Source organism: Equus quagga, chromosome 5 (assembly GCF_021613505.1).
Source record: "Equus quagga isolate Etosha38 chromosome 5, UCLA_HA_Equagga_1.0, whole genome shotgun sequence".
NCBI lineage: Eukaryota > Metazoa > Chordata > Mammalia > Perissodactyla > Equidae > Equus > Equus quagga.
In genome coordinates, this window is record NC_060271.1 from 67,616,383 (window position 1) to 67,631,555 (window position 15,173).

The 15,173-nt window shown below is 40.1% G+C and overlaps 1 protein-coding gene across 1 annotated transcript in view; it reads right to left on the reverse strand.

The window, feature by feature from the left end:
* KCMF1 (potassium channel modulatory factor 1) overlaps positions 1-15,173 on the reverse strand; it is a 65,817-nt gene that overhangs the window by 1,487 nt on the left and 49,157 nt on the right. The window contains exons 4-6 of the mRNA XM_046661620.1: positions 8,581-8,682; positions 5,512-5,686; positions 3,350-3,632 (exon numbers count right to left, since the gene is read on the reverse strand). Coding sequence (XP_046517576.1) covers positions 3,350-3,632; positions 5,512-5,686; positions 8,581-8,682 — 560 coding nt within the window. The remainder of the gene's footprint in view (positions 1-3,349; positions 3,633-5,511; positions 5,687-8,580; positions 8,683-15,173) is intronic.

Below are 15,173 nucleotides of genomic sequence, written 5' to 3' on the forward strand. Positions count from 1 at the left end.
ACACACACACACACACACACACACACACACACACACACACACACACACTCACTCCTACATTTCCCCTACCAAGGACTGTGTGGCGGGGCCAGCGTGAGGTTAACGGCGTGGCATGCTCCTCTGACACATGCACTTGTAAGATCTGCACTGTGTTGGGGAAGTTGGTTCATCTGCATGGAGACTGGCAGTTGTTAAGAGTCGAATTCTTGTTACTAACTTGTTAAAGGACTTAAGCAAACTTCTGCTTAGTTTCAGTTTTGATTTTATTTCTCTATATTTTTAGTGGTAAAGAAAGGGAAACTAGCTGCCACACGGGAGTCAGGAAAAGTAACAAAACAGGGAGAAGATGGTGACAGTGAAAGGAGGCCCAGCAGGCATGGACGCCAGGTGCTTCCCCCAGAGAACCAGGTGCACATAGAGCCCACGATCCTCGACCAACCGGCACCTGCTCTGCTGCCCTGTCTGTGCTGGAGGCCCAGGGGTATCCCGAAGCAACAAGGAGGATACATCCTGAGCACTTACTAGGGCCAGGCTCTGTTCTAAGTGCTTTCAACTCGTATGAGTTAGGTCCTATTATTATCAATATCTTACAGGAAGAGAAAACGGAAGCAGAGGTTAAGTAACGTGTTCAAAATCCCATAGCTATCAAGTTCAAAGTCACTGAATGACTAGATCTATGGCTCAGAAAACAAATTAAAAAGATCTAAACTTCAGAACTTAAAGAAAGCAAAAGAATCTGGAAGGTAATTACAAAAAGCCATTAAATCCGCATTGAAAGGAAATGACTGATGACACGGTGAAAAGCAAATTAAGAATATCACAAGAGAGTATCTAATGGAATAGGAGACTGAGCAATAGGCTACACATTCTCAATCAAAACTATAAAAGTGTGAAGAACTGCAATGCACTCCACGTCCTTAGCTTTTGAAAAAGACTTTGGTAAAGAAAAAAAAACCTAAGGTCAAACCTATTCTAGAAAGATAAAGGATGTACGGAAGACAAGATGGGAAGCAGGCAAACTAGAAACATACAGGCTGAGATCCCTGACCCCTTGGAGAGCATGTAATTCCAATATTACTGTTTTTAGGAAAGAAATGAGAACATGAGAAAATGTTTCATTCCTGAGGGGTTGATAAAATCTGGTTAGACTTCCTGATGGGTCAAATTTCATTTGGGATCTAGAAGTAACTGCAAAGTTTGTAAGGATCTTCAAATTGGGGTTAGCAAAACTAGCTGGCTCCACTACCAAAAGACTGGAATCTGGCAGAGGTGCTGAAACAATCACTTTTTTAAAGGTTAACCATTTTGGACTCCAAAGAAACTGCATGCCCATCCTCCATGTTCCAGGGCAACATGGATATGGCTAGGAACCACTCCTGGTCAGAGACCAAAGGGAAGCCTCAAGCCCTATGCACAGCCCATAACAGCAGTGAGACCAGAGCCCAGGATTTCCCCGGGAAACACCGCAGCCGCTCTCCTTGCCTTGAAGATTCACAACGCACTTTAATATATTTAAAGTTCTGAAAAGCCCAAGAATCAATTGTTTATTTTTGTTATTAGTTTTACCCAAACTTACTCATTAGGGCAGAAACTGAATATATAAAGTTCAGGGAATATTTTTGGGGAAATATTGCCTTAGGTAAATCATATGAGTCTGGAGCAAATGATAGAATGAAAGTTGTGGAAAGTGGTCGGCAAATTGTGAGGGACTATATGATGTATAATGTGAGATGACAGAAGGGGTCCTTCAAGAATCAGAGAACCCTTCAAGACAAGCAGAAGCCAAGGAAAGCACTCAGAGGCTACCCATGCCATGCCCTGTGAGCTGGGTGTCTAGTGTAGAATAACCAGAGAAAAATCCCAGATCAAGCCCACTGAGTTTGGGGGGGAGGGGGGACAGGGCAGGGTGGGAGGATATCTTTTCCAAAGGGCAGTGGCAGGACATTCAATCCACCCACAGGTCGGTGAACTCTCGGTGGACACACACTGGCAGTCTCCTTTTGAGGCAGGAACCTAGACCCAGCAAGTCCTAGGCCTGCTGTTGGTCGGCCCGTGACAGCAGGGCGGATCCACCCTCGGCTGTGCGATTTCTTATGCTGAAGCAACATTTTCTGGTAATAACCAGCACAGTTACTGACTTCGCAGAGATAATCCAAAGGTAATTCCCTACTTGAAACTTCCTCCTTAGATCCGTAACAAATGATAATAACGGGTACCATCAATTGGGCCTTTACCATATGTCAGATACTGAGCCAGACCATACACACAGTAGTAATTCCATTTAATCCTCAAAATAATTCTGTCACGAGGCAAGATTCAAAGGATAGTGATGATACAATTGGGGTTTGGAGAAGTGAAGTCACTTGCCTAAGGTCCAAACTAGTAAGTGGCAAAGCTGGGATTCTAGACAGGGACCCTGTCTGCAGGGGTTCCCTAACATTTTTTATCCTGCATTCACAATACGTTATTTACAATTACACATATGTACCACTGTACTAACAGAGATATTCAAAAGTATGAGATAAAAGAAATATATACAGAAATGAAAATATTTTTTTCAAACATCCAGTTGCTATACACACTGCATTGTGGAAATAACTGACATAGTACACTAATTTTCTTCTTCTGCCTGTGAGGTTCTGGCAGAGGAATATATTCAATTGTTAACAGCAGTTTCAGAAGCAAATAAGCTCTACTCCATCCAGCAGAGCTTTTTCCTGTGTGTACTGAATATTATTCAGACCATGGTAAACTATTTTTAAAAATAGTTACTTTTGTGTGCCAACCGTAAGAATTTAAATCCTGCTTCTTCAGAAATTCTTAGAGAAACCACCACTGCATTATGAAAATCCTTTCTTATACCTTTTATATTTCACAGCAGACTGAAATTGGCAATGAAAAGAAAACAATGTTAATTATGATAATAAATGTATCTAATATGACCCATATATGTAATGATATGGTGTTTAAGTTTTATGGGGAAGAGAAACTCATATCAGATGATGATATATACCGTTAGAACAAGACCACTAGCATTCCCACTTTATCTAAAATAACTTTTTTAGACAACTAAATAACTAAAATAGTCTATTTCGTTATTTAAACTATTTATTTAAACCACTTAGTTTAAATAACTAAAATAGTTTACCTAAAATAACTATTATTTTTCCTATTCCTTGGGAAATACTGAATATGCAGTTTTGATTAGAGATATGTGAGTTTTAACAGTTTGATCAAAGGCAGAGACTTTAAGAACAGAGAAGCACAAAAGAGAAAAGATCATTTCAAACTGCACAGTGCTAATAAAACATTACTTCTCAAACAAAAATTGTATTAATATATGCACTACCTTGTTAAAAGGAACTGGGAATTCTGGATAGTCTGCTGACTGCTCTCTGTGTTAGCTGTGTTTGTTGTTGCTGTGGACTGTGTGATTGTAGTGGTGACACTGCTTGTGTTAGTACGCCGGGTGGTGTTGCGCGCGGTCTCCAGTTGTTGCCGTGCCGCCTGGGCGTGCTGCCGTTCGAGCTGCAGCTGCATCTGCAGTTGTTGTAACTGAGAAGCGGAAGGGCCAGAAGAATTAAGCTGTCCTCCTGCAGAACGTCTCACTCCCGATAACTGAGATAAAAGCTCTGCCAATGGAAAGGAAGACGATTAATGTTGACAAAGTACCGAGCAAGAGAAAACGCTACAGATCACTGTTTTACTGGAGGAACATCGAAAAGGATCAACAGGCTGGTACTCCTGGCAACACAGAGTCTCAGCTTGGAGCTCACTATGTTTTACAATGCCTCCTGGAGGTAAGCATTGTTGTGTATAGGGAATGCAAGTATATATGAAAGTTAACCCACATACTATTATTTTTGTTTTAAGCAAAACATAATAGAGATTGTTTTTTAAATTATTTGCTTAATGGACTACTTTAGTTATATTTTCTCTTAGTATTTTAGGAGATTAAAGTGGTTCATCTACTGGTCCAATCATCATATAAGCCCTCTCAACATGAGCTCCACGAAACCAGGGATCAAGTCTACTGTTGACAGCATACCCAGCTCTTCGGACAGAACCTGACAAGAAGCAGGCACTCAAACACTGGCTGGCTGACTGAACGAATGATTAGAATGCAATCTAAGAGACCCAGATCACGTCTAACTGTGACCCTCGCACATTTGCCTCTGCCGTCTCTCTCTGGTGCTTGCTGGTCCTGTCGTTTGAAAGTACCACTGGCGACACCCAGTAAGGCTGACTGGCTCCACACTGTACAGCCTATTTAGTGGCTTGTTCCCATCCAGACGCTCTTGTTTCAATAAGGCCGTACTCATCAAGAGCAATGTGGACCTGTGTCGCTGCCTTCTCATCAGGGAGGGGCAAATGCTGCTCACCATTAAAACTCATTGACAAGGTATGTTTCTGTTTTCTTGCTCCCTGTTGCTTTATTGCAGGGGTTCTTAGACCATTCTGTCATATAGTCAATCACTAAATAAACTAATTTTCAGTGACAGAGAAAATAGAAATAATGGAGAAAATTCCTCAATTTTGAATTTTGCTCCTAGAAATTACTTTAACTTTTAGAGCCACAGGAAAATATTCCCTTTGGATGAAGAATATTTTTTTAAATCAGCAAAACTCCATTTATTGGGCTTATTACACATCCAAATGTCCAAAGCACATTTGGAATTATGATTTCACACTGTCTCTCTCACATTTTAAAGAACACTTTATGAGTAGAAGCACTCCTAGTTTCTATCACAAGATTCACACTCAGCAGTGTTCTAGGGTGCTTTGCAAGGCGCACCACGGTTTCCAGGGACACGTTCCACCACGTGCACACGTTTCAGAACTTGTACAGGCTCTGCAGAGCCTTACCGCCTGTGTGCGCTTGGTGTGTCTCTCAGATTCTCAGGCTATGGTGATTTTTGACAATTTGTTTTGACTCCCGACCCTTGTGCTCTGCTGCCAATTTCCCAGGTTGGCCACGCATTAGACCCAATGACTCAGTTACGAACTACATGTTCAGATGTTGTTGTTTTTTAGTAGGATTTTCCAAGCTATTAAAACATGTACTTATCAGTATGTTCCACAGCAATTTAGTTCAAAAATCAAAGCAAGGACAAGAAATTCCTGCTTTACTTTCTTCCACAAGAAGAGCTTAATTCTTTAGTCATCAATTAGTTTTCTTATCTGTGTACTTATAGAGGTTGAATCATGGAATTGTGGGGGTCTTTCAATACTGAAATCTTTTATGATTGTCTGGGGTTTCAACGGAGGCCACAAATAGAACATAAAGCCATTTATTATTATCTTACGCCTCTAAGTACCTAAAGAAACGCCAGAATAATATGAACTACTTTATGTTGTCTAGTTTTAAATATTTTATACTTATAAAATATTTGGGAACTTTGTGAAGGACAGAGGAGCATGATAAGAGACTAAGAACACAAACCCTGCAAAAACATTTTAAAGGAGCCGCCCTCCCCTGCCATTTCCTGTCTTAACGTGAAACTAACTCACCAGCTATAGGATCCATGGCTTCCCTATTGCTTGGAGAATATGAACTCTGAGAAGAAGAAAGTCCACCAGTAGAACTGCTAGTAAAGTGCATGTTTGATCTACGAGCACGAGGACCTCCTAATCCCCGGCCAGGGTGAAACATTCTACGTACATGTCGAACGCCACTCGATTCATCATAACTCCAAAGTTAAGAAAAGGACCCGAGTATTTCACAGCAAGAAAAAAGACACTTGAGCCCTGGCTACATAGACATGCAGATTTTCTAAATTTTCACCATTTTAGAACAGCATATGTAATTTAGAATGCAAATATCATGACCATGATGGCTATTAACTCTAAAAAAGACATTTAAATATAAAGCAATGTGTGAAAGCGTGTATATATTATATGTGTGTGTGTTTTCAAAGGGAAAAACAGTTTCTCCAGGGAGGAAGAGATGTCTTCCTGGGCTCCCTCCACACTAACCAGCGTAAGTGTGCCAGGCGACGTGGAAGGAGGTGCCTGGTCAGAGACCTGGGTGAGATAGTCCCTTACCCTAATCCCAGCACTGGATTTCCTAAATGTTTATATCTCAGGAACCACAATTAATATGCATCATTTTTTTTTATCTGGGGAGAAGTGTGCTAATATATAAGGTAACCAAATCTCAATTATCATATATAATGAGAAAGGAACAGTTCAGATAATTTAAATTCAGGAGTAAAAGACTCCTTTTGGCTATTTTAATCTCTGTCTTCAAGTTCTTTTTCAATGCTGCTGCTAAGCAGAAAACTAGATTTAAATGTCTTACGGAAGTGGACACATAGAATAACATCGCATTTATTAAGAAGTCAAACTTGCAGCAGCCTCAACCATCTTACACGGCTGAGTGCGAGTCAGACTGAAGAAGAGCCCAAGCAGCAAACAGCAGCCAAAACTCATGAAGACAGCCTTGTATGCCCACACAGGCAAAACGTGTGTGTGGGAAAAGCCAGATATTGTGGGAAAAGAGACTATTCTTTCAAAGCAGCAAAAAGAACAGCTATATAAGATTAATTTTTTTGCTGGCTTCCCAGTGTTTTAGCAGATGGTCATTTAGGGACAGAGTGAGCAGCTCCATGGAGCCCTCAGGCGCCACCATAACGCGCATTGTTTCACTGTGGTTCTCTCGATGATGGCCTGGGCTCTACAGAAAGTGATGTTATGATCATTATATTTTGTTTTTAAAAAGTAGCTGGGTGTAAAGTACACTTTAGGAAGAGTTCCATCAAAATAGCAAAAAAAAAAGTTCTGGCACTTAAGAGGCTGGGAGAAACCACTCCCTCGTGTCAAACAGATAAAGTCGCCACATAGTAGCACTTGAAGAACCTGAAAAATTAGTATGTTTTCAGGATAACTGCTATGCCAACATTTTGTTTTCTAGAACTTAATGGTAATACTCGCTAGGAATCTAGAATGTAACATACCCTTTCTCTTATTATTACATTTTGCATAATTTCATGTCTTGCTAACCAGAAACTCTTACAAATATCTCACAAAAACGGATGTAGATGATGTGGGACATTCTATTGAATGGATACCAATTTCACTAGAGGCCCTTGAACTCGCTGAAAAAGTTCAGGATGTAAGCTTGGTTTTAAATTTTTTGCTTAGCTTCTCCATGAAGATGGAGAGAAGCATGGATCAAGCATAACCCTTCTGGGTATCGTTAGAGGATTCTTTTATACAAAATGCAAAGTGACTTCAAAGGCTTAAGTGTTCTTGGTCCATTTGGGTTTTCTTATTCTCCAAAAAAAATTCACGGCTTGCTTTATTTTGCTTTCAGTGTCGCCTGCACTGAGGAGAGAGGAAGAGTAAGTAGTCTCCTCAGTTCACTGACACTCATTTCTTAGGTTGGTTCCCTATCTTTATCTTTCCATTAGTTTCCACTTAGCTTCCCCTAACTGTACAGGGCCATATTTCCAATTAGAAAAATAGGAACTGTGAGCAAGGGATGGGAGCCGTAGGATAAGAAAACCACCAAACCAGTTTCTTCGTCAATAGGTTGAATTATGATTGCCAGGAGGCAATCAAAAGAATCAGAAGAAAATCTGGCAGACAGAAAAGTTTTGATAAGCTCTTGAATTACTTCAACCTGCAATGAAACTGAAACCTTTACATGAGAACAAAACCCTAAGTTAATAGGTGATAGTTTTAGAAAGCAATTCATAACCTGAAACCAGAAACACTGAGTTTACAGAATTAACTGCTCTGGTGGGCCAGTAATTTCCTGGAGATTACAAGGAACACTGCTAGGAACTGTTGGTAGATAGGCTTAGGACAGGAATTTAGAGCTGGACCTCACGCTGTCCGTCTCAGAGACTGGGCAGGAAACAGGTCTCTCTGGAGAAGGTCAAGGGAAAGGAGCCCCAAGATGCATACCTGCCCACCATCCCGGCACATCCTACCCACAACAGGGTAAGGCAATAGAGAAAGGGAGAGGAAGCAAATAAATCCTCCTCATATTTAATTAACTAGACTTTAATTTGCGTTAGCACTTTTCCTCTTCTGTATGAAAACACCATCCTGAAGACTTACAATCTGGTCAAATTATCTTTAAAATATCTGATTGAAGGGGTCGGCCCCGTGGCTGAGTGGTTAAGTTCGTGTGCTCCGCTGTGGCCGCCCAGGGTTTAGCTGGTTCGGATCCTGGGCGCAGACATGGCACTGCTCATCAGGCCATGCTGAGGCGGCGTCCCATATGCCACAACTAGAAGGACCCATGACTAAAAATATACAACTATGTACCAGGGGGGCTTTGGGGAGAAAAAGGAAAAATAAAATCTTAAAAAAAAAAATCGGATTGTAATGAACTAAAGATCATGCACAAGTCAACTTTCACTTAAAGAGTATGGTTCACATAACAGTCAAAGTCTATAAAAAGAGAAATAAGAAACTACACCTCAACACTGAGTCACTTTTAGAGAAAGGTCAAATAAATTCAAATAATTTGGAGATTAGTTTTTCTCTTTGGGGATATCATGCTTACAAATAATCAAAACGACAAACGTTATAAACAACTCTTTCCCTTGTTGCCTCTTAAAAGGATATTAAGTCTCTAGGGGCTCTGTGTTCAAGTGTAAGGTGAGCTGCAAAGTCGTCCGTGACATGATTAGGATCGCCTCCAGGTAATGCCGCACATATTGGACAAATCTGAAAAGAAAGTAAAGAAAGCAGAGTTAATAGGTGAACAGCGAACAAAGATTTTTCTGGATGAGTATTTTACTATAAATTTTACTATTACCAAGTTTTAACCAGGCAAAAACAAGGTAGATCCTGAATTAGTGAAAAGTCCTGGAGGCCTGAATAAGAACCACAGCACATCAATGCTGTTACCACTAAAAGAGACACTCTCTCAGGTCAGACACAGCAGTTCCAGACAGACAGGTCAAACTTGAGCTCTGGCAAAACTCAGAAAGTCAGCCTGGCTGACTCGTTAGCATGGTCTAGCAAAACAGTTCCATAAAAAAATTTTTAAATGTGCTATTTATATTTAGTACACATTCACATCTAAGTCCAGTCTTGAATGAATGAGACATAAGGTTCCCAGAGTAAGCCAGACCTGAGGGCCAGTCTCCGAATAAGACAGCAGAGCTCTTAGTAAAATGCAACTGCACAAACTTACATACTTTGAATGTGACACCATAAGACAGATAATGATTACTGATAACATGCAAATGTGCTCTATCAATTCATGGATGGGACTTCTAAGGGGAAGGCAGGGAGAGTGGGAGTCCATTTTTAGAACCTTATTTCCCAGAAGGATAGGAAGTGGGACGGAAGCTTGTGATCAGGTCAAGGCCAAAGAGCGGAAGGCCAATTTCCCTGTGGGCTTTAGGGCAAGGGATAGAAGGAAAAAGTAGGAATAAAACAGTGTGTACGCAAGCAGAGCTCAGAGGGCGCTTGAGTTGGGAATGTGGTTTCTGAAACAGTTGTTTCAACAGAAGTGGTGAAATAGGGGGCAAGAGAGGGGAAGGATAGAAAGAATGAGGAACTTCCAGAGAAAAGGTCCATTCTCTTCCAGAAACTCAAACGGGCAGAGATGGTCTAAGAGTGGTAGCCAAGCCTTGAAGTACGAAGAATTTCAGTCTTAAAGAACAGAGCTAAGAGAAACAGTGTGATGCACAGGAGCACGACCAAAGGGAGCCCCAGGAAATGTCCAGGTAGTTTTAGGCTTGTTCCTCTCTGGGGATGAGAGAGTTGAGGACAGCATATGTGATTCGCCTTACCAAGACATGTGCCATTATCTAAATTCTTTAACCTGGAGTAAAATTCGGGCAGTCAGTTGACCTTTTTGCCTGCTTACAGCAGAGTGGGAGAAGAGAGTGGCACTGAGACAAGGAGGCAGGGGAAAGGCGAGACTTAGCAGGACAATGCTGGGGTAGTAAGGGGGAAGACAAACTCCTCTTATTCCTAGAGCCTCAGCAAACACAACTCCCATCTTCTAATGACTAGAGAGCAGAAGTCCCCTGGAGTTTGATTTGATACCAGTTCCTTATATGCCCAGTCAGCTCGTCTGATTATCTGCCTCAGGACTCTGAGAAATGCTCAAAAAACCCTAAAGATGCCCATAAGAAATAACATTTAAGCATGACAGTGTGCAAAAGAACTAGGGAGGCCACAGCAGAATGAGCTCATGAGGCAAATGAGAGAAAGAAGTAGATAGACATGCATGTGCCTTTCTTAGAAGATGTAAGAAGGGTGGTCAGACATTTTTTTCTGTTAGAGAGAAAAGCAATGGTACCCGTTCACAAGTTTACAGATTATCAACTCTCTCTTTCCTAGGAATTTGTAGCATTCCTGTGCTGTGACATTGCATGGCAGTGTCTGATACACCTATTTTACTTTTTGTGTGTTTCTGTCTTGCCTAGCTAGATTAACTCTTTGAGAAATGCAGGACAGTGTGATTTATTTCTTGTTTGGCAACCAGACTTGCTTGTTTGGTGACCAGACTTGCTTAAAACAAAAAGACCAACAAGGTTTGGAGAAGCAGAAACTAACTCCAGTTATTTAAAAATAAAGCCAGCTTAGATATTTTGGAGAGTCTCCATTTTGTAACAATGAACAGGTGCTGGACTATGTACAGTATTATTACAATATCATAAGACTGCATGTATAAGATTTTTAGATGCATGAGAAACATTTCCCTTTTGAGAATATCTGTCCAAAAGCTGTGATTTCTCTACATCGTCTTCTACTTTTACTTTTTATTGACACCAAATGTTTGATGCATTTCTCTGGCAACCATGTTCTTATACAGGGCAGCACAACTTCTTCGTAATTTCTACCCCCTTTTTTCCCCACACTCACCCACACAATCATTATGATTAGGTTCTTCCTGTTTCTAAAGAACTACAGAATGACTCAAACCCTACCCTCCTTCCCTTCCCAAACGACAGCCTCGGTGGCATGATACTGGAAAAAGTAATGACATTTCTCTGTACAGGTGCCAAAAGGTTTCTTTATTGTCTACCAAACCAAGTGGACAAAGATTCTGGTTTTAAAGGTTCTCTATTATCCGGCCTACTCAGCTGGCTGATTCAATTTTATTTTCTACTATCTCCCACAACAATCAATGCCTTCCCATTCCCTCTACTAGGTTCTTTCTCAACACTGTGTCTTGGTTCATGTTACTCTTCCCTCTGAATAATGCCATTCTCTTCCCATTCTGTCCACTTTTTGAAATCATACCCAGTTTTCAAGGTCTACCTCAAATCACAAAGCCCTCCCTGACTGCTTCCGGCATTCTTCTCCAATTGCGTCAAATGAGCTAGTCTGGTCTTTAGATGTGCTATACAGACTATGTGGGTAGAAGGCATGTTTTAAATTTGTTATCATACTGACAGCCATTGTGCCTTACTCCAAGAATCTGACGACTTCAGGAAGCAATACCTCGCACGTCACATGTTAAATGTAATGTTCTTGGTTAAACTTGGAGAGATACATTCAGAAGTTATGAATATTGGTCTCATGAAAGACATGTTTCCCTTTCCAAGCTGTCCTTAATAACTGACCAAGGAATGATCTAGAACAGCATTTCTTCTGACGCTACCCTTCCCAGGGCAATACTACATGCATTATATTTTAATCCTTATACTTAAAAAAAAAAAAATGACATTCTATGGAGCTAACGACTACTAATGCTAATTGACAACTTTAGGTTTTTGGATGACATGCCCAATTAAAGTAGTTTATCTTAGGGCCTGGCCCTGTGGCCGAGTGGTTAAGTTTGTGCGCTCCACTGCAGGCGGCCCAGTGTTTTGTTGGTTTGAATCCTGGGCACGGACATGGCACTGCTCATCAAACCACGCTGAGGCAGCGTCCCACATACCGCAACTAGAAGGACCCACAACGAATATACAACTATGTACTGGGGGGCTTTGGGGAGAAAAAGGAAAAAAATAAAATCTTCAAAAAAAAAAAGCAGTTTATCTTATAAAACCTGCATATATAACACTGCATATTAGAGTTTTGCTTTGAGTACATACATATAGCACTAGTGGAAAATCTATGTTGCATGGTCAATACACTCCTTTGGGCCTTCTAGAACCATCTAAATTGTAGTTACTTGCACCTTAGCCAACCATTTTGCCAAGATATAGGTCTTTTCAAGATTTGAGCGAGCACACTATTCAACTCAATTACAATCTAAATTTCTGTTGTTGCAGTGAAATCTTGAAATTATAATTAAGTATGAGTTGCTTCATATTGAATTTACATTTCTCCCCAGTTCCATTCTCCCCATATTAATGCTTGGGTTGGAACTGTCACCTGCTTCTAAAGATCAGCATTTAGAATGTCAGAGAGTTTTTGTTATATACAAAAAGTTTTAATTTTCCCTACATTTTTATACACGATTTAAAAGTTCTAAATAGTTGAGTTTGGGTTTTAAACATGTTTCTTGGACAGAAATTTAAATTACATATGTACACCGATGTACTGGGAATTCAGAAACCTGAAAAACTACAACGGAGCCACAAAGAAAAATAACTCCAAAGGAGTCAGAGCTCTCCTATTCCCCTATCCCGTCCACAGTGCAGTCCAGATACGAGCACTTATGCTCACCTGGAAGAAAACTCCCGATGGAATCTCTACTTTTTCTATCTCCCTGGGATAAGCTATATATTTTACTTGTAGACTTGAGAAAGAAAAGAAAATGGGAAGCTCTTATTGCTTAATGGTGTCAATATGAACCTGAAAGCTGCAGAGGGAAGAGGCAGGGAGGCAGTGCCCAAAAGCCAGCGACAATTTTAGTAAAGAATCAGGAATGAACTTGACCTAAACTAGTGGGTTTATGTTGTTTATGAAGAGTTTAAATTAGAGTCTGGCGATGACAAAAACTTTCGTATGTTTCTCTTTTCAAGGGTATAGCCAGTTTAAGTGAGGCCAAGTTTGGAAGAGCTTCCTAGAAAAAATGACGTCATCTATGAATAACGAGGTGGACATCTTCAAATAATTTTCTTAACCAGTTTTTTTAAAAATCTGAGGGGCAGGGCAGGAAAAGAAAGGGTGTTAGGAGGACAAGAGACTAGGCTGAAAAGTGCTTGAAGAACTTCTGAGCTACCTTATAATTCGCCAGCAGTTGCCAGAGAGCTCCCATCTTTAATTTATACCACCCTCCCTACAAATCTTCCTGCAAACACTGCAAAACACTTCTATGCGCTGACTTGAAATTAGCTGTCTGGACACTGAACTGGATAAATAAGTACTTCACAGGACAAAGAAGAAACCAGATCAGTGGCCAGAGAAGAAAAAAATTCAAACCGAATGGCTCTAACACCTGCTCCTATCTTACCACCTAGCGTTCTCCCCATTCTGAAAACGGCCTGTTCACCTTCTCTGGTGGGATTTTAATTCAACACAGAGGCAAGTAAAGAGCAATGAAAACCCTACCCAGAGATAACAACATACTCTCCAATAGCAGGCACGGACACCTTCCTGGAAAAGCTACTATGATCTGATTTTTCACAATAGTTGAAGTGATTCCCCTCTTGGTTTTCATACCATCTTAAGGAACTAATTTATAGAAATATCTTAAAAAATATCACGACACATACATATAAGATTGTCCTAGAACAAATCTGGAATTCCCAAAGTGTCTCCTATCATTTCCTTCCCTGCCATCAATTCAAAAACCTTCTGCTGGGATACTAATGGCTGTATCACCCTTAAGAGGAAAATGAAAAGTGCCACTATCTAATTTTAAACAAGTAAATGTGCTCAAAATAACTATTATTAAGAAATATGCAAAGATAACCAAGTATGAAAGAGAGAAAAAAGTGATTTATAAAATAAAAAGTATTTTAAGTCAAAAGTAATAAAAAGCACAAATGGTAAAAGTACAAATCCTAATCCTCTGTAATCTGTCTAGCTAAACGCAGTTGAGTAGCGACAATATGGTTGCCTGTAGCAACTATATTTTTCAAATCCTACCTATTTCTGCACTATTACTAAGTACAATATTGTTATTGGATTACAGATAAGCAGATAGCATAGAACTGCACTCTTTGATAAAGAAGAATGCAAGCAGGGGCCGGCCCCGTGGCTGAGGGGTTAAGTTCGTGTGCTCTGTTTTGGTGGCCCAGAGTTTCGCCAGTTTGGATCCTGGGCATGGGCATGGCACTGCTCATCAGGCCATGCTGAGGCGGCATCCCACATGCCACAAATAGAAGGACCCACAACTAAAAATGCACAACTATGTACTGGGGGGCTTTGGGGAGAAAAAGGAAAAATAAAATCTTTATTCATTTATTTTTGGAGGAAGATCAGCCCTGAGCTAACATCCGTGCTCATCTTCCTCTATTTTATGTGGGACGCCTACCACAGCATGGCTTGCCAAGTGGTGCCATGTCCACACCTGGGATCCGAACCGGGGAACCCTAGGTCACCAAAGCGGAACATGCAAACTCAATGACTGTGCCACTGGGCCAGCCACTAAAATCTTTAAAAAAAAATAAAAAAGAAGAAGAAGAAGAACGCAAGCAGTAACAGTTAATCAAAGACTATTTTTTCTTTTAATGTCTATTTGGCTTTTAAACACTTACCTTTCTTGATTACCTGATTATAAGAGTAAATAGATAATTTTATAATATTTAAGAAAGTGTACAAGATTAGATGAGAAGATTTACAAAAATTGTGGTTTATTCCACTATTATTGCTCCTAATGAGGAAATATATGTGTTGGAAAGTTAGGTCTATATATCTACACATTGAATTGAAATGGTCTTTCAATGAGATACGGATATATTGATGGTCAAGATTTAAAAGTCCTATAGACAATTTAAAAAATGTCACCTCCCACACCCTTTCATGCATAAATCATATTTGTCATGTTATTTTGATTTATAGTACATTTGATTTAATACTTACCTCCTGTTTAATTTAGAGATCAAATGCATCTAATTGTTTATAGACAAATGCCACAGAGATGACAATAATTTCTATTCTGTGCTCTATGGCTCCCTTTAATTGACACTGCAACAGATATTTAAATATTAAATAAATTATCAGCTAAAACTGATTATTCTGAATAATTTAAAAAAGAAGATTTAAAAGTCCTTTCACGTCATCATTTTTCTCTTTAAGAATTATTATTCCAGGGGCCGGCCCCGTGGCTGAGCGGTTAAGTTCACGTGCTCTGCTTC